The sequence below is a fragment of the Nelumbo nucifera genome, chromosome 6 (assembly GCF_055504915.1).
Source record: "Nelumbo nucifera cultivar China Antique chromosome 6, China Antique-T2T, whole genome shotgun sequence".
Classification (NCBI taxonomy): domain Eukaryota; kingdom Viridiplantae; phylum Streptophyta; class Magnoliopsida; order Proteales; family Nelumbonaceae; genus Nelumbo; species Nelumbo nucifera.
Window position 1 is genome coordinate 37250307 of NC_142654.1, and position 23338 is coordinate 37273644.

Sequence of the window (23338 nt, forward strand, 5' to 3'; positions counted from 1 at the left end):
CTATTGTTTACTTCCTAATAGATGTGCTCTTTGTAAAGCTGATGGGGAATTTGGCTACCACCTCATGGTCTCTTGTAAGGTTGCTAAATCTGTTTGGGAGTGGGTTTTCTCCCATTTTGGGTGTTCTTGGTATCCTCCTGAGACTATCCAAGGTTTGTTTTCCCCATCTCTTTTCAGTTGGCCTAAGAAGCGAGGGAAGACTATGTGGAGGTGTATTAGGGCAGCAGTTTGCTGGTCTTTGTAGGAAGAAAGAAACTCACGCATATTTTCTGACAAGGAAAAAACTTTGGAAGACTTGTTAGACCGAATCCTTATAAGAGCGGTCCACTAGCTAAAATCTTTGGAGTCGTTTTCAGATTGTCCTATGGATGACTTGCTAAGAAACTAGAAAGAGATTGCTTCCACTGCAAGATGCAAGAGGACTCTTTGTCCGTTCTGGTCCCCTCCCCCCTCGGGCTTTATAAAGCTGAATTTTGATGGCAGCAGTGTAAGGAATCCAGGGCCCTCTAGGATTGGGGGAGTCTTCAGGAATGAGGAAGGGATTGTTATTGCTTTATTCTTTGGCCCTATTGGAGAAGTTGACTCTCTTAGGGCTGAGATCCTTGCAGCGCTTGAAGGAATTCGAAGAGCAAAAGATCTAAATATTAGCCGTTTGATTCTGGAAGGTGACTCGAAGGTGGTGGTTAATTGGCTGAAGACAGAGGACAGTGGTTTGTGGAACTTTAACAATGAGAAAAAACAGTTCTTATGGCTGGGTAGGGACATAGAGATTCAGTACAGCTGGGTGAAGAGGAGTGCCAACTCATTTGCGGATGGGTTGGCCAAGCAAGGAGTGACTAGGGAGGCTGTTTTCTGGGCTAGTTTTTAATTTTCTTTGCTTTCCCTGAGTTTTCTGTTTTTTGGGGAGCTAAGTTATTTTATCTCACTCTGTATTCCTTTCCCTCTATTCTCTTAATTTAATGAAATTGATGTTATTGATAAAAAAAAAATGCAATCGATTTTCTGAGTTATTGATAAAAAAAAAAGATGGTTGCTAATTGCTAGGGGACCTAGGGAGTTACCCTAAGATTCATGGTTTTTATTTAAAAAATCTGTTGCCTTGGTGACTAGGTGACATGGTTTATTGTATTCTAATTTTACTTTCCATCTTTATTGAGTTGATGTCGTGGAGGCCGGAGCAACAAGGAATTTGTACCTTCTACTTGTAGAGGTGTTGCTAGTCCAGAGTACCATCCTTAGATAGGATATGCATTACGAATTCCCAGTGCGTCAGTCTATGTTAGATACGGTCTCCACGACACAGATAAATCACATACATACATGTCTTGCATTTGTCCTGACACAACATCTAAAAAGAATTTTCTTGTCTAGTCTATGATATGCAAAAATTTCAATTCATTAGGTTAAAGTTGCGTGCAAATTGTAAAATATAAAAATTTGACAAATTTAATGCAATCATTATTAATTATTTTATTTGTTTAATGTTCTTTGTGTTGATTTATTTTCTAAATGTACTTTTCTTCCGTATTCCATCAACTATTGTATTATTTTGTAATATACAATTGTACCATGACACCTGAAGTGAAAATTAGATATTGAGTCCCCTTATGTAATTTTAAGTATTAATCAATCTTTGATTTCCATGTTATTCAAAAGTACACCATTAGTTTTTTCTGTTATTCCAAGGAATGAGGAAAAAAAGGACTTGGACTCTTAATCCCTCAAAGGAAGCCTCAATGTTGTAAAAAAATTTATCTATTTATTTATGGTAATTTGCCACTTGCCGCACACCAGTGTTGGATAGTTATGCCTTTAGCTCCAATCAGATTGATGTATCTTTTGACATTTATTGTAAATGAATAAAGTACATAATTGATTCATGTCATTGTGGTGCGTTTCTATGTTTTTACCTATAAACTGGACACTTATGAGACTCTTGTTAGTTTAAAATCTTCACAGTCGTTGGATAGATCTAGGGAGGTCTATCCTGCCAAGGCCGACACTGATGTGCCACCAAGTTGGTTGGGGTGGTTTGTCTCAGCTGCCAGGGTGAGACCTGAGGTACATGCAATGTGGGTTTTCTTGAAACCTTGAATCGGACCAATTTCCAGTATTACCTTGGACCTTGGTGACAGATGGGCAAAACTGGAAAGTTACACCTGACTCTTAAACTCGATTATGTTACTGCACTAGGTGTTGGATTGGACTGTCTTTGATATGCCAATCAGTGAGATCCTTAGAGGGGGTCAAAACCTAGGTATGTTGGGACAATCTGAGAATTCACCTGAGTGGGTGATCATAATGACAGAATCAACCCCTTTGTCGAACAAAGTGAATGAACGGGTAAAGCACTCTCTCTGATGGAAACCTAAATTGTCGGTAGTTGATTTCAAACGTTGAGATTTGTTTTTGCAAAATATATTTATATAGAGATACACATATATTATGGTTTCAAAATGTTTGCAAAATGTTTTAATTCCCGGGATCCATGTGAGTAGAGAGTGCAACATTGCACCTTGTAGTCGAGAGAGAGGTCCTCTCTTATTGGGCAGTGTTTGATCATTAAGGGCTGAGAGGTTAAGTGTAAGACCAATGAGGGCAATACCTGATGGGCTAATCTTGCATCTACCCACAGTTCTTGGGTTTTCATAAGGTGGTTGGATCCAAAAACCATTTAGTGTAAATGTTGGGCCCATTAAGAGCCCATGGTCCACCTCAATTTTGTACTGATTTGTCATTTGAGGGTTTCACTGGGATCTAGCCCATTAAGGTAAAGAGGAAGCCTTAGAAAAAGATTAGCAAGCCTAAAAAGCAAAAGGACACGACATCGGATGCTTGTCACTTTTGCAAGCAGACCGACCACTGGAAGAGGAATTGTACTCAATACGTGGAGACTAAGAAACAAGGTATGTTCGATTCTTTCATCATAGAGACCAATCTGTTGGTCACTTCTGCCTCCTGGTGTATTGATTCCGAGGCTTCTACTCATGCGTATAACTCACTGTACGGGTTCAAGATAAGCAGAAGACTGAGTGATAGAGAAGTAACTCTTTACTTGGGGACTTCTGCAACTGTTGCAACTACAACAATAGGAACTGTAGAATTAGTTTTCAGAGAAGGGATTATTGTATTGAAAGATTGTTTTTTTCGTACCTAATTTAAGAAGAAATTTGATTTCTATCTCAAAGTTGTGCATTGATGGTTATTCTATTTTGTTCAGTAATGTGATTACTATTAAACGGAATAACAAATTCCTTGCATATGGGGAGCTTGAGAATGGTCTCTATGTTTTCCATCCTTCTTTGGAAACAAATATAACCGAAACAACCTCGGTAATAAACCCCAAGAAAAGAATCCATGATACAGTTAGTCCCACATGCTTGTGGCATTACCGACTTGGCCACATTAACATAGATCGTATCACGAGGTTAGTAAAGGATGGTTCTTTGGATTTTCTAACTGTAGAAGATCTTCCAAGCTGTGAATCTTGCCTTTAGGGTAAGATGACGAAACGACCATTTATCGATAAGCCTGAAAGATCTACAAGCACATTTGACCTGATACATACTGATGTATGTGGTCCCCTGAATGTTAGGACACGTAATCAGCACGTATATTTCATAACCTTTACCGATTATTCTCGGTATGGTTACGTGTACCTAATGAGACATAAGTCTGAATCCTTTGAAAAGTTCAAGGAGTTTAGACAAGATGTCGAGAAACAGTTAGGGAGAGAATTTAAAGACTTTCTATAAGATCAAGGTGCTGAGTATCTCTCTGACGAATTCAGGGACTACTTAAAGGACAATGGGATAGTATCACAATTAGCCTCTCCCGCTACACAGTTAAACGGCGTGTCGGACAAGAGGAACAAGACGCTATTGGACATGGTCCGATCACTTTTCATCTACTCAAAATTACCTACATCCTTTTGGGGATATGCATTGGAAACTGCGATTTATGTGCCGAATCGGGTTCCAACCAAATCCGTTTCGAAGACTCCCTATGAGCTTTGGACCGGTAAGAAACTAAGTGTGAACACTTGAAAATTTCGGATCGTTCTGCACACGTTAAAAGAACAAGTGCAGGCAGATTGGAATCTAAGACCAGTCGTTGCCTATTTGTAGGTTATCTAAAAGGCTCTGTAGGTTACCTATTTTATGATTCAAAAGAACAAAAGGTGTTTTGTAGTCGAAATGCCTATTTTTTAAAAGAAGATTACATCCTTGAGAATCTTTAGCAAGAAGTTGTTCTTGATGAGGAGCGCCCAAGAGTAGTGGGAGATGTTCCACATGCTCCAGACACTCAACCTAGAAGGTCTACCCGAGTATCCAGGCCTCCAGTTCGTTACGACTTTGACCAAGCGACTTATGCGGAAGCTATATTGGACATAGATTCTTTGAAGTGGGTAGATGCCATGAAAGTCGAGATGGACTCGATGGAGACCAACAAGGTCTGGACTCTTGTAAACCCACCCTCTGGGGTGAAAGCAATTGGTTGCAAGTGGATTTACAAGAGGAAGAAGGGCCCAGATGGAAATATTGAGACCTTAAAGCTCGTCTTGTGGCGAAAGGGTACACTTAGAAAGAGGGAATCGACTATGAGGAGACCTTTTCGCTGGTGGCTATGCTAAATTCTATTAGGATCCTACTAGTTGTAGAAGCATACCATAACTACGAGATTTGGCAAATGGATGTCAAAACCGCGTTCCTGAATGGAGATCTTATTAGCAACCACAATGATTCATTATTGCAGGTTAGGAACACATGGTATGCAAACTTAACCGATCCATATATGGACTGAAGCAGGCTTCTAGGAGTTGGAACATCCGGTTTGACTCTACTGCAAACAGTTTGACTTTGAGCAGAATCCGGATGAGCCTTGTGTTTATAGTAAGACCAGTGGGGATAAGGTTACGTTCTTGGTTCTGTATGTAGATGACATTCTACTCATTGGGAATGATGTATGAATGTTAACTAACGGTGAAAGTGTGGCTTTCACAACAATTCTCCGGGAAAGATCTTGGAGAAACCACCTATATCTTGGGACTTTGACTCTATAGAGATAGATCAAAGAGGATAATTGGATTATCCCAATCTAATTACATTGATTAGATTGTCAAGAGATACTATATGGAGAACTCCAAGAAAGGAAATGTTCCTTTCAGGCACGGAGTCGCTCTCTCCAAGGGTATGTCTTCCAAGACTCCCAAGGAGATTGAGGGCATGAAGGAGATTCCCTATATGCCTCAGCTATAGGGAGCATCATGTATGCCATACTGTGCACTCGTCCTGACATTGCCCAGGCAGTGAGTGTGGTAAGTAGATACCAATCTAACCTAGGTCAGGAACACTGGACAACTATGAAGAGCATATTGAATACCTTCGAAGGACAAAAGAGTTTTGTCTGGTATTCGATGGTAGTTTACTACAGATCCAAGGGTATACTAATGCCAATTTCCAGTCAGATCCAGATGATAGAAAGTCTACATCTGGGTACATCTTTACGATGGGGGCCTGTGTAGTTAGTTGGAAAAGTAGCAAACGAGGTTCCACCGAAGATTCCACAACTGAAGTCAAATACATTGCCGCAAGTGAAATTGCTAATGAAGTCGTCTGGATGAAGAAATTCATTTAGGAATTAGGAGTAGTTCTGTCTAGCACATCACCCATTTCACTGTTGTGTGACAACAATGGAGCTATAGCTCAGGCTAAGGAGCCACGAGCCAACTCGAAGTCGAAGCACATCGAGAGGAAGTACCATGTACTGCGGGAGATAGTTGGAAGATGGGACGTCTTGATTCAGAAAGTAGCGTTAAGAGAGAATGTAGCAGACCCGTTGACTAAGCCGCTTACACAGAAAGTGCTTGAGAAACACGTGTAAAGTATGGGACTTCAACTTGTACCCGATTGGACCTAAGTGGAAGTGGGAGCTGTTGGACAGTTATGCCCTTAACTCCAATCAGATTGATGTATCTTTTCACATTTATTGTAAATGAATAAAGTACATAATTGGTTCATGTCATTGTGGTGTGCTTCTGTGTTTTTACCCATAAACTGGACACTTATGAGACTCGTGTTAGTTTAGAATCTTCACAACCGTTGGATAGATTTGGGGAGGTCTTTCTTGCCAAGGCTGACACTGATGTGCCACCAAGTTGGTTGGGGTGGCTTGTCTCAGCTGTCAGGGTGAGACCTAAGGTACATGCAGTGTGGGTTTTCTTGAAACCCTGAACCGGACCAATTTCCAGTATTGCCCTGGACCTTGGAGATAGATGGGCAAAACTGGAAAGCTACACCTGACCCCTAGACTCGATTATGGTACTGCACTAAGTGTCGGATTGGGCTATCTTTGATATGCCAATCAGTGAGATCCTTAGAGGGCGTCAAAACCTGGGTATGTTGGGACAGTTTGAGAATTCACCTGAGTGGGTGATCGTAGTGATAGAATCAGCCCCTTTGTCGGACAAAGTGAATGATTGGGTAATGCATTCTCTCTGATGGAAACCTAAACTGCTGGCAATTGATTTCAAACATTGAGATTTGTTTTTGCAAAATATATTTATATAGAGATACACATATAAATTATGATTTCAAAATGTTAGCAAAATGTTTTAATTTCCGGGATCCATGTGAGTAGAGAGTGCAACATTGCACCTTGCAGCTGAGGGAGAGGTCCTTTCTTGTCGGGTAGTGTTTGATCATTAAGGGCTGAGAGGTTAAGTGTAAGACCATTGAGGGTAATACTTGATGGGCTAATCTTCCATCTGCCCACAGTTCTTGAGTTTTCATAAGGTGGCTGGATCCAAGAACCATTTAGTGTAAACGTTGGGCCCATAAAGAGCCCATGGTGATGGGCTTAGGGATTCATTGTCTCCTACAGTGAATTCAGTCAGGCTTTGTAATAGAGGATGGGCTGAACCCATGTGGTTGATGTGTAGATCAATGTTAGGGTCCCACGCCATACAAAGAGAGCTAAGTTGGCAGCAGATTAAAGAGTAAGTGAGCACATAAGCTTAATGGGCCTAAGGCCCAATTCGAACTGGGCTTAAGTTAGTTAATTAAAAGGGGGCGAATTCAATTTTAAACTGATTAGGATTAGCTGAGGGATAAGATAAATCTTATCCATTTAAGAGTCCAGATCCAAATATAAGATTTGGATTAGGAAACTCTTTCCTAATTAGATTAGGAGGCTGATCCAAATAAGGCTATAAATAGGGGGCGAATTCTTCAGATTTAGCACCCAACAGCAAATTGCAGAATTCTTCCCCACTTCTTGCCGCCCCTACCCAGTTCGATCTCCACTCATGGATCTAATCAAGAAAGGTTCTTGATATTGTTTCTTCGAAGAAACAATCTGAAGTCGTGCTCACCAACCCTTGCTCGATTCTTGCTGAAGAATTCAGGTTCTTGCTAAAGAACTATCCTGCTGATCCTGCCTCACTATACACTGTGTCATCTTCAGTGGAGGTGGGTTTTGGTCTTCTCTTTGGGCGTGAACACCTGCGTTGGGAGTTACTCTTACTTCATATAAGGTATATCCCTCATTTCCCTTTGGTTTCAGATCTGTTCCGGTTTTGGATTCAAGAACGAACCTTGAAAATGCAGTTTTCTAAATTAGGGAATACGATTTACGGATGGGAGAAAAAGAAATTTTTGAAATTTCACCCAACCTTCCTACAGGGTTCGGCCATCCATATGATGGATTTTCCATCCCTTCAACTAGGTAGCTGGTTAATTACATCGATGATGTCCTTTCAAATCCATTAGATTTGTCGACAAAAAAAATGCATTAGATTTTTCCCTTGACCCCAAGACCATCTTCTCTTTAGTGGTTATGGCTTTGAATTGGTGTCATGTGTTTTTGATTGTCACAAGTTGTGGTCTGGAGGCCTTTTTCATTTTTTTGATCAGTAGCGGAAGCCTAGGCACATAGGGATGGCGCATTTTGATCAGTAGCGGAAGTCTGGTTGGTTGTTGTTCTAGTGTGGTACTGCAATGACTAGTTAATTTGGCCTTTCTAGTCTAATTAGTGCCTAGGGACTGGTTAACCCAGAAAAGTTATGTTCTAAATTTAATATATTGATGCTATCCCATAAATAAATTAATATAGATTGCAAATATGTAATAAAAGAATGGTACTGAACATTTAGGAGGTCTTCAGAAACATGGTTGGTTTTGTTATTCAAAACAAAAACAACTACCAACCATGTTGCCTAACACCCCCTTAGTTTACATTCTTTGGTTTATGAACATAAAAAAGATAGGCTGGATAGGCTGGGATACAGAGTTGTAAGATAGACTGTAACAATATATTTTTTTGATGGATAAAAGAAAGATTTCATTAAAGAGAGACTGGAAAGTTACTAAGAAGCAGGAGTTGTAAGGTGCAATCTCTCCCAAGAAAATTGGATTGCAACCATGAAAAATGCTTGAAGCAATATCATGTATATAAACAACAAAAGATGTATTATTTTAAATAACTAGAGATATACACAAATAAAAAATTGAAGTAGCTTTATGGTCACTTACCTGGTCATTAATTGACTAGTTGACCTAGTTGATGCTTAGTTGTTATTTATTTATTTGGATCAGCAAATCAGAAAAGAATTCATTAATTAAAATGAGGAAAAAGTTACAACAAGAGGTTGTGAAAATTGAAAAGACCCATTACAAAAATATTAAGTAGAGATATTATTTTAAATAACTAGATATATACACGAATTAAAGTTAAAGTAGCTTTATAGTCAACTTGTCCAGTCATTATTTGACTTGTTGACCTAGTTGATGCTTAGTCATCATCATCATCATTATCATTATCATCATCATCATCATCATCATCATCATCATTATTTTATTATTATTATTATTATTATTATTTGGATCAGCAACACAGGAAAAAATTCACTCATTAAATGAGAAAAAAAGTTACAACAAGAGGTTGTGAAAACTGAAAAGACCCATTACAAAACCTGCACACCAACCATGCTATTACAACTGTGCCCAATACATTTGCTGTTTGTGAACTCCTTGTTTAGCCAAACCATCCGCCAAACTATTACCTGATCTCTTAAAGCCATCTAATTTGAATGATCATGCCTTTAGAGAACCATCTAAAGTGCCTAAGCTCATTCTGAAACTGCCATGACACCCCTTTACTGCATCATGAGTAATAACTGAATAGTTAGTGATGCAGTTATTTTGGTCTTCAATTGACTAGTTGGCTGACTTAACACTTTGACAACTTTTTTTTTTCGTGTTTTTAGAAATAACAGTGGGTTCTTTTGAACAAGGAGGATATGCTGTCTTATCTTGGTCTTTGGGGTTCGTAGGTTTTGGTTCTTAGTTTTGCCTCTCCTTGCTTTTTCTTTTTTCTTATTCCTTTAGCTTCTTTCTCTATATTTCTGATTTTTTTTTTTTTGTTCACAAGAGTCTGGTATATTTCTCTCAGTATTCACTAACAAATAGAAACTAATCGGATAAAACAAACTTAATTAATTAATTGAGTCTGGGAATAAAATCCTTTCGAAAATATGACATAAGTTAATGGGTATTCTTAAAATCGCTAAAACTCTATTTAAATAGTACTGTATAGGCTTTTAAAAATGTCGGGCTTCTTTCTCCTAGAGACCTTTAACTATCGTATTCTGTTTTTGTATTGGGGCTCGAGTCTGTACTCTTTAGGTTGTCTACTCTTTGTTTTCCCCTTCATATTCACTTATTTTGTTTTAACCGCTAAAACTAAGTAGTCTCATTCTGTTTTCTCATATTTTCTTTTCCAGGCAGACAAGCTTTTGTCTCCTGAATTTCAACCATCAGTGGATCAGCTAATTCGTTTTCTGCCAGAAAATCGACAAATTTTGATGTTTTCTGCAACATTTCCAGTGACTGTGAAGGATTTCAAAGAAAGATATTTGCACAAGCCTTACATTATTAATCTCATGGATGAACTTACCCTAAAGGGTATAACACAATATTATGCTTTTGTTGAAGAAAGGCAGAAGGTCCATTGTCTAAACACTCTTTTCTCTAAGGTTTGTTTTGAACTGATGCTTCTCCTTAACTGCTGTTTTCTTTCTCCTATTTATGTAGTATATGCTTAATGTTTTCCCCTATTTCCAGCTTCAAATTAACCAGTCAATCATATTCTGCAATTCGGTGAATCGGGTGGAACTGTTGGCAAAGAAAATAACAGAGCTTGGTTATTCATGCTTCTACATTCATGCCAAAATGTTGCAAGATCATCGTAATCGAGTATTTCATGATTTTCGAAATGGTGCTTGCCGAAATCTTGTTTGTACGGGTATGTTTTTACTGCTTGCCTACTTTTGTCAGGATGTGTTTTACTAGTTACTTGGGACTTTAGGCACTGAATTGAACCTTACCGTGATCATTAGAAAACACATATTGTATGGTTTTTATTTAATAAATTTAAAAAACAATAGTAGTCAGTTGAGTTGCAAAATATTATAGATGATAAGTAATTGTTCTTAGTGTTTTGTGTTGTCAGATCATATATGTAATTATTAGAAAATATATGGAACCTTGTTTAATAAATATAAAAAACAATAGTAGTCAATTGAGTTGCAAAATATTATAGATGATAAGTAATTGTTCTTAGTGTTTTGTGTTGTCAGATCATATATGTAAATATTAGAAAATATATGGAACCTTGTAAGTGCGAAGAATTCCAATGTTGTCTTTTACTAATAATTTGATTTACCAAAAACTTGCTAGACCTATCTGGGTTTGTAGAACCCATACAGGTCACAATGGCTCAATGGTGTTTTTGGAATCCTCAGCAGGTCTGTTAGAACAGGGGAAGCCAGGCCTCTATGTGTGAGGACAGGCAATCAGTGCATGAGGTGTATAAGAGGAGAGGTACATATCAGCATTATAACAGAATGATGTAAAAACATTGTAACAGAAGATATGACTGAATTGTAACAAACCAGATTGCAAAATAAAAGAGTAGAAGGAAGAGGCAAGAGGCAGGAAAGAATTTGTTCAGTTCATCTCTCTCTCTCTCTCTCTCTCTTACTCTGGAGGTCGGTTCCCTTGAAAGAACCCTGAGTTAGGTAGATTCCTAAACAGTTTGGTATCAGAGCTTGGATGCTAAATATGAGAGCCACATCCATGGAGGTGAGGGTCGATCAGGTGGAGCTCAAGCTACACCACATCTCCGGCAACGTACGGGAAATCAAGGAAACAATGGCAGCTGTCTTACGTTGTTTGGAACAAAGCGCTCTGGAAGTGGGTAGGGGTGTTGAGCAAGGAGGCAGCCAAGGAAGCTGTCAATGGGGAAGGCACTGATACTCTTGAGGCCTAATGGAATAGGAAAAAAACTATCCCAGATTGAGGTCCATGATGACTCCTCATTGTCGGATTAGGAAGATGTAAGAGTTGATGGAAAAGGTTCAAGTCGGTGCTCTCTGATGAATGAAAATGAAATGGGGGGAAGCGAGCACACCAACAATAGTTTATCCCCCTAATCCTCAAGGAGGAAGGAATTTGTTCACTAAGAGTCTAGTGCCTAACTACACAGTACAAGAAAGGCAGTGTTTTACAAGAGCAATAAAGTAGTAATGAGCCTCAACAGAGCAAGGGGGAATCTATGGGTGTAGATGCAATTGAATCTTTTATTCAGGAGGGTGCCTCCCCAAGCCTAGAAGCCTTGGCTGTAATCGAACTAGAAAAGGGCATGGAGGTACTGTTGTTGCAACCTCAGTTCAGGCAGGTGAATTTAAGGGAGGAAAATAAAGTGTTGGGTTGCGGTTTTGTCCATATTTCTGAGCTTCGGTGAGTTCATGGGGGTATCGTTCAAGGGTTATGAGGAGGAAACAAAGGCCTTGCTCGTTGCAATAGAGAACAAGGCACTCCTGGAGAAAGCTAAAAAGTTGAGAAAGGAGTCCAAGGAACTTTTGAGACTCGCCTGGGAATTGAATGATGGGGTAGGCACGATGAGTTGTGTCGGCAAAAACTCTTGTGGGTAGATCAATGGAGAGCCTAAAAATTCTATTGTGGAATATTTGAGGGCTTTGCTTAGGAAGGAGAAGAATGATGGTAGGTGGTTTCATGAAGAAAAGAAAACCACCTATCGTTTTTCTATTGCAAGAAACAAAGCTACAAAATTTTAATAACAAGGTGGTGAGGAGTATTTGGGGTTTCGATCCTTGTTGGGTTGCACGGTATTTTAAAAGGTGTGCCTAGGCGCACAAGCAAGGCACATTTTAGGGTATGCGCCTTGCCTAGGTTTGGGCCTTGCCTAGGTCCTAGGTGCAACACTTTCAAAAGGCGCACGCCTGGTGCACCTAGGTGTGTGCCTGATGCGCCTAGTGCCTCAGCCCAGGCGTGCCCCTTTTTTAAAATTTTATGCTTTTTCTTTTTTGTTTTTTTGAACCTAGTGGCTGGGCCAGGGGCATAGCCCCTGGACCTCAACGTAATCCCAAAGAAGTCCATGTTAGCGTATTAAATTCTAAATTCTCACTTAAAAATAATGATTTTATAATTTTAATTGCCTTTTAAGAAGATATTCTATTAGGATGAATAATAAACAACATTTGAGAATAGGGGGGGGTTAGCACAGCGAGTGAACAAGGACGGGGTATAATCATTATTCATTATTCATTCATCCTAATAAAATATCTTCTTAAAAGGCAATTAAAATTATAAAATCATTTTTTTTATCAGCCAAAGATAACTTATTTATTTGAGTTAATTAAGGAAGATAGTACAATTTGATGACAGGGATGTCATCCCCAAGAAACTTTCAAGCCATTGTTACAAAGAAGTCCCAAAAAAGCTAACAAGTTCCCAGCAACCCAAAGTACATCAGTTTACAGCTTTGCCCAAAACAAACTAGGTCTATGAACTCCTTAAATTGCCAAAATATCTTCCAATCCGTTTGTAATCCTTCTTATCCAGCCAAAAGTAGAGTTGAATCTCTTTGCTAGGGTGTCAATTTCCCTAAAAGCATGTTTGTATTTCCAAGGAGCTGAACTGAAATTCTTGGACCAAGAGATGACTGAAACTCTCCTTCAATTTTCAATTCCCTTACTCCAATTTGTACAGCAAGTCTCAATCCATGTAAGAGAGCCATAACTTCAGCCTGGACTGAATCTCCAAAGCCTATTGGTCCTGAAAACAAGGCCTCCACCACTCCTTGGTGGTTTCTAAAAACACCTATTCCTGCCCTTCCTGGATTACCCAACAAGCTACATTCAAAGTTCAGCTTTAGTTTGTTAGAAGATGGAGGTTTCCAAACCAATTTTACTCTTTCTGCAGGTCTAGCTGTTTGAGTTACTTCAGTCCAGGACCTTATTATGTCATTTGTTTAGAATTCTCTAAAGGGATCCAAAGTTCTACCCAATGTGCTGTTCTTACTGTTACAACTTCAAACAGCTCCTCCTTTGATTTACTTCTCATTAAAGATTCTTTGATTTCTTTCCTCCCAAATAGACCAAATCAATACTGCTCTGGCTGTCCTCACGTAACTCTTCCTCTTTCTTTTGTTGCCTTAAGAAATTGGAGTTGAATAAGGCTACCACATCCTGTGGTGGTTCCTATTTGCAACCAAAGAGAGAACAGACATATTTCCAAACGCATGACACAAAAGGGCAGGTGAACAGTAAATGAGGAAGGGTCTCACAACTTCCTTGCAAAGGATACACACATGAGGAGATAGGCATTTATTTGGCCTTCTGTTTTTTTGTAGCAAGTCACAGGTGTTATCTTCCCAAGGAGCACTTCCCAACACAAAGCTTATACTTTAGGAGGGATAGGTCTGCACTAGATTTCTTAAATTATAAAACATTTATTTGTGTGACAAATTAAGAATTTAAAACCCTAACATGGACTTGTTTGGGCTTGCCTCGAGGGGCTTGGTACAAAGGTGGCTTGTAGAATTTGGAATGCAATATGTTTTACATGACATTAGCTACTTGAAGTAATGCAATTGAGGAAAAAAAAGAGATTGTGGGTTTTACATGCTTGAAAATGTTTTATATGTTTGATTTTGTTATTAAATTTTCATGTGTATATGTTTTATATGTTATGTTTATGTACTTTAATTTTAGATAATAGATTTTTTAAAACATTTATTTTAAAATTTAAGTTTATATTTTTTATAAATATTATGTTTAATATTTTTTGAATTTTTTGGCATTTTTTTATTTTTCTGACTTTTGTTTTGATTTTTTTGGCATTTTTTTTTTGTATTTTTGTACCTTGCTTCAAAAAGGTGTGTGCCTTCCCTTGCACCTCAGGCGTACATTGCCCCTTACACTTTTAAAACACTGGGGTTGCGATTCCAGCCAATAATATCATAGGAGGAGTTGTTGTGATTTGGAATAGTGATGCTTTTAGATTGTTGGACAAAGAATTGGGGGTTTTCTCTATTTCGGTGAGGCTCTTATGCTTGGTTAATAATATAATGGTGGTTATTTCATGGGTGTATTGACCTTTAGACTTGAGCCTAAAAGAAGAATTCTGGGAGGAGCTGGGTAGAGTGAGAAGAAAGTTGTGTGGATCTTGGGTTTTAGGTGGTGATTTCACTGCGATCCTGAGGAGTCCGGGTCTGCTGACCATGACAATTGCTGGCCACGCGCATCCAGCTATTCATCATGAATATCAGTGTTTTAAAGTACAACCAATATTCCTGATGTGCGCCAGGATGCTTGTGGCCAGCAATGTGTCGTGGTCAGCAGATCCCAACTTGATCCTGAGACCTGATGATAAGAAGAGCTGCAGAAGAATTAACAGGGGGATGAGGTGTTCACAGATTTTCTACAAAGGCGGGAGTTGCAGGATCTGCTCCTAGCTAGAACCAAGTTTACCTGGACCAGAAATCAGGAATTCCCTTCTCTAGTAAGGTTGGATAGGTTTATTATTTTGCAAAGAGTGATGTCAGATCACATCCCAATCTTGTTGGACACAAGGGGTACAAGTTTTGGGGTGTACTCGTTCCGGCTGGAGCACTGTTGACTTGGTTTAGAAGAATTAGATAATATATAGAAGTGGTGGGCTGAAACTTCTTTTACAGGGTTTCCTAGTCACGTTTCCAGCAAAATCTCAAATGGTTAAAAGGAAAAATAAAAGAATGGCAAAAAGAAAGATCTTCAAAAGACAAGAAGAGGAAGGAGTGTTTAAAGATTATTACAGATTTGCACTCAAGGGAGGAAGGTGAAGATCTGGACTGGATGATGATCTCAGAAGAAGGTGATCTCGGAAGAGGTGAGATGGCAGCAAAAGTCAAGATCCACTTGGTTAAAGCTTGGGTTTAGAAGAATGATCTCAAAGAAAGAGGGTGATGGCAAAGAAAGAATGTCTCTCTAGTGTTTCAAGAAGAGGTGAGATGGTGGCAAAAGTCAAGAGCCACTTGGTTAGAATTTGGGGATAACAACACTTTTTTTTTTCATAAAATAGCTAATGCTAGAGGAAGGATTAATTCCAATAAGAAGTTTCAGGTTGAGGGGAGGCTGGTAGGAGATGAGAGAGAGATTGGGAGAGCCATTCTGACCTTCTACAGGCAATCAATCGTATGAGGATCCTTGTCATTTAAGACCCAAGTTAGATGGCTTTAACTCTGCAATGCTAATGGAACAACAGGCAGCTGAGCTAGAAAAGCCTTTTTCAGAGGAGGAGGTCAAGAAGGATATTGATGAAATGGAAGGGGAGAAGCTACTAACCGTGAAATGGAAGGGGAGAAGGCACCTGGTCTGGATGGCTCCACAATTTTATTCTACAAGAAATTTTGGGGTTTAATAAAGTCAGATTTGCTCAAGGTCCTGGAAGAGTGTCAGAGCTCAGCAACGTTGGAGAGAAGCCTGAATTTTTCTTTCATCTCTTTAATTTCCAAAAAAAGTGGGGCAACAAAGTTGAAGGACTTTTGTCCTATAAGATATTGGCCAAGATTTTGGCGTTAAGACTAAGTGTAGTAATGGACTCTCTTATCTCTGATTACCAAGGAGCTTTTGTCCACAATAAACATATACATGATGGAGTTCTAATTGCAAATGAAATCACTGATTGAAGAAGCGGAAAGAGAGGTCGGGTTTGTAAAATTGATCTAGAAAATGCCTATGACCATGTGAATTGGGCCTTTCTAGACAATATGTTGGCATGAATGCATTTTGGGTCTAAGTGGAGGAATTGGATGAAAGTTTGCATTATGACACCCAGTGTTTCAATCTTGATTAATGGCTCAGTGAAAGGACAATTCAAACTTTCAAGAGGGTTAAGATAAGGTGATCCTTTGTCTCCTTTACTCTTCCTCATTGTAATGGAAGGCTTGAGTAGGATGATGGTGGAAAGAAAGATCATCAGATTCAGGTTACTTAGAAGGTTTTGAGGTCAACAACAGTGGGCTGAAGGTGCCTCTCTTGCAATTGGCAGATGATACACTATTTTCTTGTGATGCCAAGGTGGAACAAGTAACTTGAAACACCTGCTTTTCTGGTTTGAGGTGGTGTTGTGTCTAAAGGTTAACCTTTCTAAAAGTGAAATGATGGCAGTAGGGGAAGACTCCCTTCCAAATATTTGGGTCTTCCTCTCAGTGCAAAGTGCATTACCATATCTTTGTGGGATCCTGTTCTTGAAATATTAGACTCAAAACTGGCTTCCTGGAAGGCTCATTACCTTGTCCAAAGGAGGTAAGGTGACTTTAATCAAAAGTGTCTTGGCTAGCCTTCCAGCCTAGTTCTTATCCATCTTAGTTCTTTTTGACGACTGACAAAATTGAGGAGAAAATGGGAAATTCCCTTCGGGCTGATTGGAAGAACTCAAACAAGTATCACCTAGTCAATTGGGAGTAGGTGTGCATACATTTAAGCCAGGGCGGACTTGGAATCGGAAAGGCTAAGATGTTCAATCTTGTTTTGTTGGGAAGGTGGTTCTGGAGGTTTTGTACTTAGCCAAATGGTTTGTGGAGAAAGGTTATTGAGGAGAAGTATGTCTTAAGCAGTGTTTTAAAAGGTGTGGGAGGCATACATTTGGAGGCACATATTGAGGAGAAGTATGTCTTAAGCAGTGTTTTAAAAGGCGTGGGAGGCATACGCCTGGAAGCGCACCTCCAGGCGAGGCACTCCCAAAACGCCCTAAGGCGTATGCTAGAGGCATTGACACCTCTAAGGCGTATGCCTATTGCGCTTTTTTCATGAGGCGTGCTAGAGGCATACACCTCATGCACATCTTATATAAAAGACAGAAAAAAAAAGAAAAAGAAAAAAAGGAAAGGAAAGGAAAAGAAAGGGAAGGGAAAGAAAAAGAAAGAGAAGAAAAAAAAAAGAGAAAAGGAAAGGGAAGGGAAGAAAAGTTAAGGGGAAAGAAAGTGGTTTGCCCCCTACCCCTTCGGCTGGGGGGCGAAGCCCCCCCACCCCCCTTTTTGATGCAGCCCAATTTGTGTGTTTTTTTTTTTTGAGTTTGGGGGGGGGGGGGAGGGGGTTCTTGCTCTGCTCGTATTAAAATAAAGAAAAAATGAGATCCTCCCTTCCTCTTCATCCTCTTCCCCTTTCTCCTAACCCACTTCCTCCTTGTGTTCAGGAGACTTACGCCTCTTGCATTCTGAACTACACCTCTAGGTAGTGGAACGCCTCGCGTCACGCCTCCGCGTTTTAAAACATTGGTCTTAAGAAGCAGTGGGTGATGCAATGGGCTCCAATCTTTCCTATGGGCATGCGGTGTGGAAGGGCATTTGTAGAACTTTTGATAAGTTTTCTGAAGGCTTGAAGCTCAAAGTGGGGTATGGGAGGAGGCTGCATTTTTGGATGGACCCTTGGTGTGAGGATAATGCTCAAAAAGATCTTTTCTTGACTCTCTTTACTATGGCTGCGGATAGGTCAGCCAATGGCAGTCTCTTTTGTGGTGGAAAATAATAGGATTATATGGGAACTGGATCTGGTGGCCCATCTTTTTGAAGTCCTTCAAGGTCAATGGCTGCACTTGCAAGCTCAAGACACAAGAAGCTGGAAGTGGACAAGATCTTGAGAGTTTTCTGTCAAGTTTTAGTCAGGTCTTGTAGGAGAGGCAATAGATCCTTTCCCTAGGCTGTGTTGGATAAGTGCTTGACAACAGAGACAATAGAGGCAATCCTTTCCTTAGGAGAGGCAATAGAGGCAATAGTGAAGAAGGGTTTTAATGCCCCTGACATGCTTCGTGCTTTCTGTAACTGAGAGATGGATATACCGAGTCACTAATTTCTGCACTGTAGCTTCAGTGCCTCAATTTAGAACTAATTTCTCGATGCTATAAAACTTAAAATGGGGTGTCCATAGATCAGTGAATGACCTATTAAAAGGCCGGCGGGTCCAGTGTATGTCTAGAAAAGGGAGGGTATGTTGGGCCTCTATCTTGGCTGCAATTTTGTTGGCCACTTGGCTGGAAAGGAACTGCAGAATTTTTTAGCAGAAGGGTTCTTAAGAGCTGGTTGTTGGTGCAGCAGTAGGGTTCTTAAAAGCTGGTTGTTGGTGCATAATCTATTTAGAAATGAAACCTTTTCTTGTGCATAATGTATTTATAAATGAAATATTTTCTTCTTTTTAGAGGGTGGATTTTTTTGGGTTCCCTAGTGGGTTGTCATGTACAATTTCTTATTGTGCAAAGGACCTTGTTTGGCTATCCTTGTTGTACACAAGGATATCATCAAAGAGTACCAAGATATAGTGCGTAAGGTATGGCTGGAAAATGTCGTTCATGATGGCCTAAAAAGTTGATGGCATGCTAGAAAACTCGAACAACATCACAAAAAATTTTGTAGAGGCCGTCGTGGGTCCTAGGTGCTGTCATGGGAACTTCCTGTTGGTGAATGTAATTTGATGATAACCTGTCTGAAGATCCATTTTTGAGAAATACTTGGCTCTTCCAAGTTCATCCAATAAATCATCTAGCATGGGGATTGGGAACTGGTCTTTAATTGTACTGTGATTCAATGCCTTGTAATTGACACGGAAGTGCCATGACTCGTCTCTCTTTTTCACCAAGAGCACGAGAGAGGAGAAAGAGGGTGGTGTAGAGTTGTAAAGTGGGTTGTGCTGGCGTGGCTTGCAGCATAGCACAACATGACCCGCTAGCACAACACAATATGGCCCATCTAGCGGGTTAGCACGACACGACATGAATATAGATGTTGGGGGGTCCCCAATGGCTAGTTTCTACTTTTTTTTCAGGTTTTTTTACATAATACCACCCAATAGCTATAAACATCTAGTTTAGGGGGCTATTTATTTATTTTGGCTTTAGGGGAGGAAAATGACAATAATGCCCCCGACAGCTACATAATAGCTACCTTGGGGGACGTTTAGGTAAAGTGATAATTAACTTTATGAATGACCAAAATATGCCTCCCAATAATTATAAAATAGTTAGTTTTTAAGGGTATTTTGGTCAATTAAATTATTTCCAACTCTTATAAATACCCTTACCATTCCTCATTTTCATCACACCAATTCTCATAATCTTATAATATACTTGCATACTCTTTAATACCCTCACACCAATTCAACAAGAAGCTTAGAAGCTTAGAAGCTTTAGTAATTGAAATCAGTGTTTTAGAAGGCGTGGGAGGCGTACGCTTAGAGGCGCGCCTCCAGGTGAGGTGCTCCCAAAACGCCCTAAGGCATACGCCTTTTGCGCTTTTTTCATGAGGCGTGCTAGAGGCGTACGCTTCATGCACATCTGATATAAAAAGACAGAAAAAAAAAGAAAAAAAGGAAAGTAAAGGAAAAGAAAGGGAAGGGAAAGAAAAAGAAAGAGAAGAAAAAAAGAGAAAAGGAAAGAAAAGGAAAGGAAAGGGAAGGGAAGAAAAGATAAGGAGAAAGAAAGTGGTTTGCCCTCTGCCCCTTCGGCTAGGGGGCTTCACCCCCCAGATCCCCCTCCCCTTTCAACTATTGTTATGCATCTTTATTCTTCTTAATATAAAAGATTTTTATTAAAAATTAAGAAAAAATGAGATCCCCCCTTCCTCTTCATCCTCCTCCTCACCCCCTCCTCTTAAGGAGGCTTATGCCTCCTTGTGTTTGGGAGGCTTACACTTCTTGCGTTCTGAACCATGCCTCACGCCTCTAGGTAGCGGAATGCCTTGCTTCACGCCTCCACATTTTAAAACATTGGTTGAAATCAAGTTGTGATTTTGAACTGACAAACTAGGTAAGTTGTAATTAGTTTTCATGTTTTAGGGTTTTAATACTACAAATATTTAAAAATGGTAGACTCCTCTCAAAATCCCTTTCCCAACATGTTTGGCTTTGATGATGTCTTGTCATAGTTTGACTACACCGACATGGGTGCTAGTGGTTCTATGGCTAATGTTATTGAAGCCACTCCTACTACTAGTGGTAGGGGTGAAAAGATAAAGATCAACCAAGTTTAGGAAATATAATATAAAAGCTCTTGAGGGGAAGGGAAAAAGAGTTGCATAAAATGTAAGAGTGATTTTAGTTATAGCAGCAAGGGTGGTACTAGCCATTTGGCTAGATATATGACCAATCATTTGAAAAACAAAATTAATCAAAATCAATCATAAATTGGGCATAGCTTTTTTTGGTAATTTGAATATTCCTAGGAAAAATCGAGACAAGAATTAGTTAAATATATTGTACATTCTAAATAACTGATAAGACCCTAGGCTAGAAAGAATTTTTGCAACAATCAGTAAATCCCCAATTTAATAAAAAGTTTCTAGAAATACTATTAGAGCTGATCCTATAAAATATTTTATTCATATAAAGAATTGCACTTACATCTTATATATGGATGAAAATTGACTTTTACAAAAAATGAGTTTTTAGTTTTACAGTACTTGAATGACCACATAATGGCTTAACAATTGCTGCTAGTATATTAAATACTTTATATATTTATGGCATTGAAAATAATGTTTTTTCTATTAGTTTTGACAATGGTGGTAATAATGATTTTGCTATAAATATTTTAAAATCTCAATTAAGACCATGCTTAAATGGTAAATTATTTCATGCAAGGTTCAAAATATCGTTACGTATCAGCCGATATATATCGTATCAAGGCCTTCCTGATACACCCCTATAGGGGGTGTACAGGGTTAGGCCATGGTTCAAAGGGTAGCCGGGACTTAAACTGGCCCCTTTGAATCGGTTTTGTAAACAAATAAATAAAACCTAAAAAAAGCATTGATACAGGTCGATACGCCCTACCGGTGTATCGGCCTGTATCGATATTTAGAACCTTGATTTCATATTAGATGTTCATGTCACATCTTAAATTTATGTGTATAAGATGCTTTGAATATTATTTCACCTTACATTTCTAAAATTAGAAACTGTATCATGTATATTAGAAGCTCTAGAACAAAAAAACAAGAATTTAAGTATTTATGTCAATTATGGTCTAAAATATAGAAAGTTTTTATTAGATGTTCACCATAGGTGGAGTTCCACATATTCTATGTTAGAGGGTTGTATTTAATATAAAGACATTCTTACTAATTTTTATAATGAAAACATTGCCCCATGATTTTATAACTGATGGTGATCGTGAAATTGCAGTTTGTATAAAAGTTTTTTTACAAATTCTTTATGATACAACTAATGCCCCAACTTCTTGTATTTTAGTTAATCAATTATTTATAATTTTTGAATGTTTTTTAAAATATAGAAGCAATTTAAAATTTTCAAATATTATTGATTTAATGGAAATTAAATTTAAAAAAAATTTGGGAAAATATTTCTCCTCTATATTGTTCCGTTGCAAGATCAACGGGACATGACACTTCATTTGATGGTTTACCAAAAGTAGATGATGCACATAAAAGATCCAAGGAGATGGAGAAGGTGGGGCTTGAAGTTGATGAAAATAATGAAGTCCACATTCTTAAAATTATTATAAATTTTGTTTTCCATTTTTATTTAAAAGTTATTTGTGAATTTTTCATTTTCAATTTTATTATATTATTTTCTATTTTATTCTAATTCCATTGAAACTTTTTTCAATTTATTTTTTTACTTCATATATATTTGTCTTATTGTATTCTTTAAATTTAAATGAAATAAAGAAATTTTCTTTTAGTTTGTTGTCTATTTTGTATTTTGTTAAGTGCTTTTTTTGTTAATTTTTTCATTTTACTTGGAAAAAAATGAAAAAATGACAATAAAAAAAAGACACTGTCCTGGTTTGGCCCAAGCCCATAGCGTGGCCTGTGGATTGACATGGCATGGGCATATGCTTGGTCTCATGCTGTGGTTCGTGCCAGGCCTGACCCTTGAAGGGTTTTGGGTCGATCAACATGGCTTGCTATAGTGTGGGCGGTCCTTAAAATCATGCTATGCTGGCATAACACAACCAACATTACACCTTGCACCTGTAGGCTGGTGCTAGGCTGTATAATACCCTTCTCTAGGAGTTGCAACTATCTTCTCAATTTCTTCCTTCTAAAAATATGAGTATCGATTAGTTTGCACATTAGTTGGTGTGGACTCCAACACCTAGGGCATTCGGTAGTCTTGATATAGTTTGTGGTGGTAGATGAGTTGGGTCTCATACACATCCTCAAATTGGCCTAAAACCTATTGTAGGGCTTATAATTCTTTCTCTGGAAAAGCTTTGAAAGCATTCTGTGGAAAATTTGCTTTTCCACTTTTGCAAACATTTGAATATAATGGAGTTATTCGGTAATTCGAATGTTGTAATGTCTGAAAACTATTCATTTTACAAATATCCCTCAAAGTAAACTAAATGAAAATGATTAAAATACACATTAAAAGACTAATAAAAAAGATTAATATTATAAAATAATAAAAAATTTAATAATATTAAAATTAATAAATAATATTATTAGAAATAATATAAAATAAGTATAAAATATACTAATTTTTGAAAGGGGCCGGGGTATCAATAATTTTTTATTAATTTTTGAAAGGGGTACACATATGTGAAGAGAGAACTTTTTATCTCAAAAAATGTTTTCCTTTTGTTTTCAAAGGGGTATGCTTTGTGATCAGCGACAATAAGAACAACACCACTGCTCCTCCCCTTCCCATCTCTCCAAGTCTCCATTTGTTTTACCTCATTCTCGCTCTCCTCCTTTTCTTTCATTATTGTTTTTTTTTTCATTTTTCCTTTCTCCATCCCTATTATAGAGAATAGAGACGATGAACAATGGTTTGTCGCTCCTCTGTTCATCAAGGAGAGATGGGAGAATAGTTGGCATCCTTGTTAGGCTATTACAGAGATGGGAGCGACGATGGTTCATCTCTCCTATTAGGTTGTTACAAGGACAATTCATGATCGTTGTTACAGAAGAACAGAGGAGAGTGAGATGAGGGAAGAAGAGAAAGAAAAGATGGGTATTTTGGGGAACAAAATATCGTCCA

At 38.5% G+C, this 23338-nt stretch overlaps 1 protein-coding gene across 2 annotated transcripts in view; it reads left to right on the plus strand.

The window, feature by feature from the left end:
* The window catches only part of LOC104608733 (DEAD-box ATP-dependent RNA helicase 8), a 41012-nt gene that overhangs the window by 12306 nt on the left and 5368 nt on the right, over positions 1 to 23338 (plus strand). For both annotated transcript variants that reach the window (XR_737146.3, XM_010274806.3), the window contains exons 5-6: positions 9782 to 10033; positions 10122 to 10302. Coding sequence is in view for 1 of the 2 variants with exons in the window: in XM_010274806.3 (XP_010273108.1) it covers positions 9782 to 10033; positions 10122 to 10302 (433 nt within the window). In the remaining variant the exon portion in view is untranslated. The remainder of the gene's footprint in view (positions 1 to 9781; positions 10034 to 10121; positions 10303 to 23338) is intronic.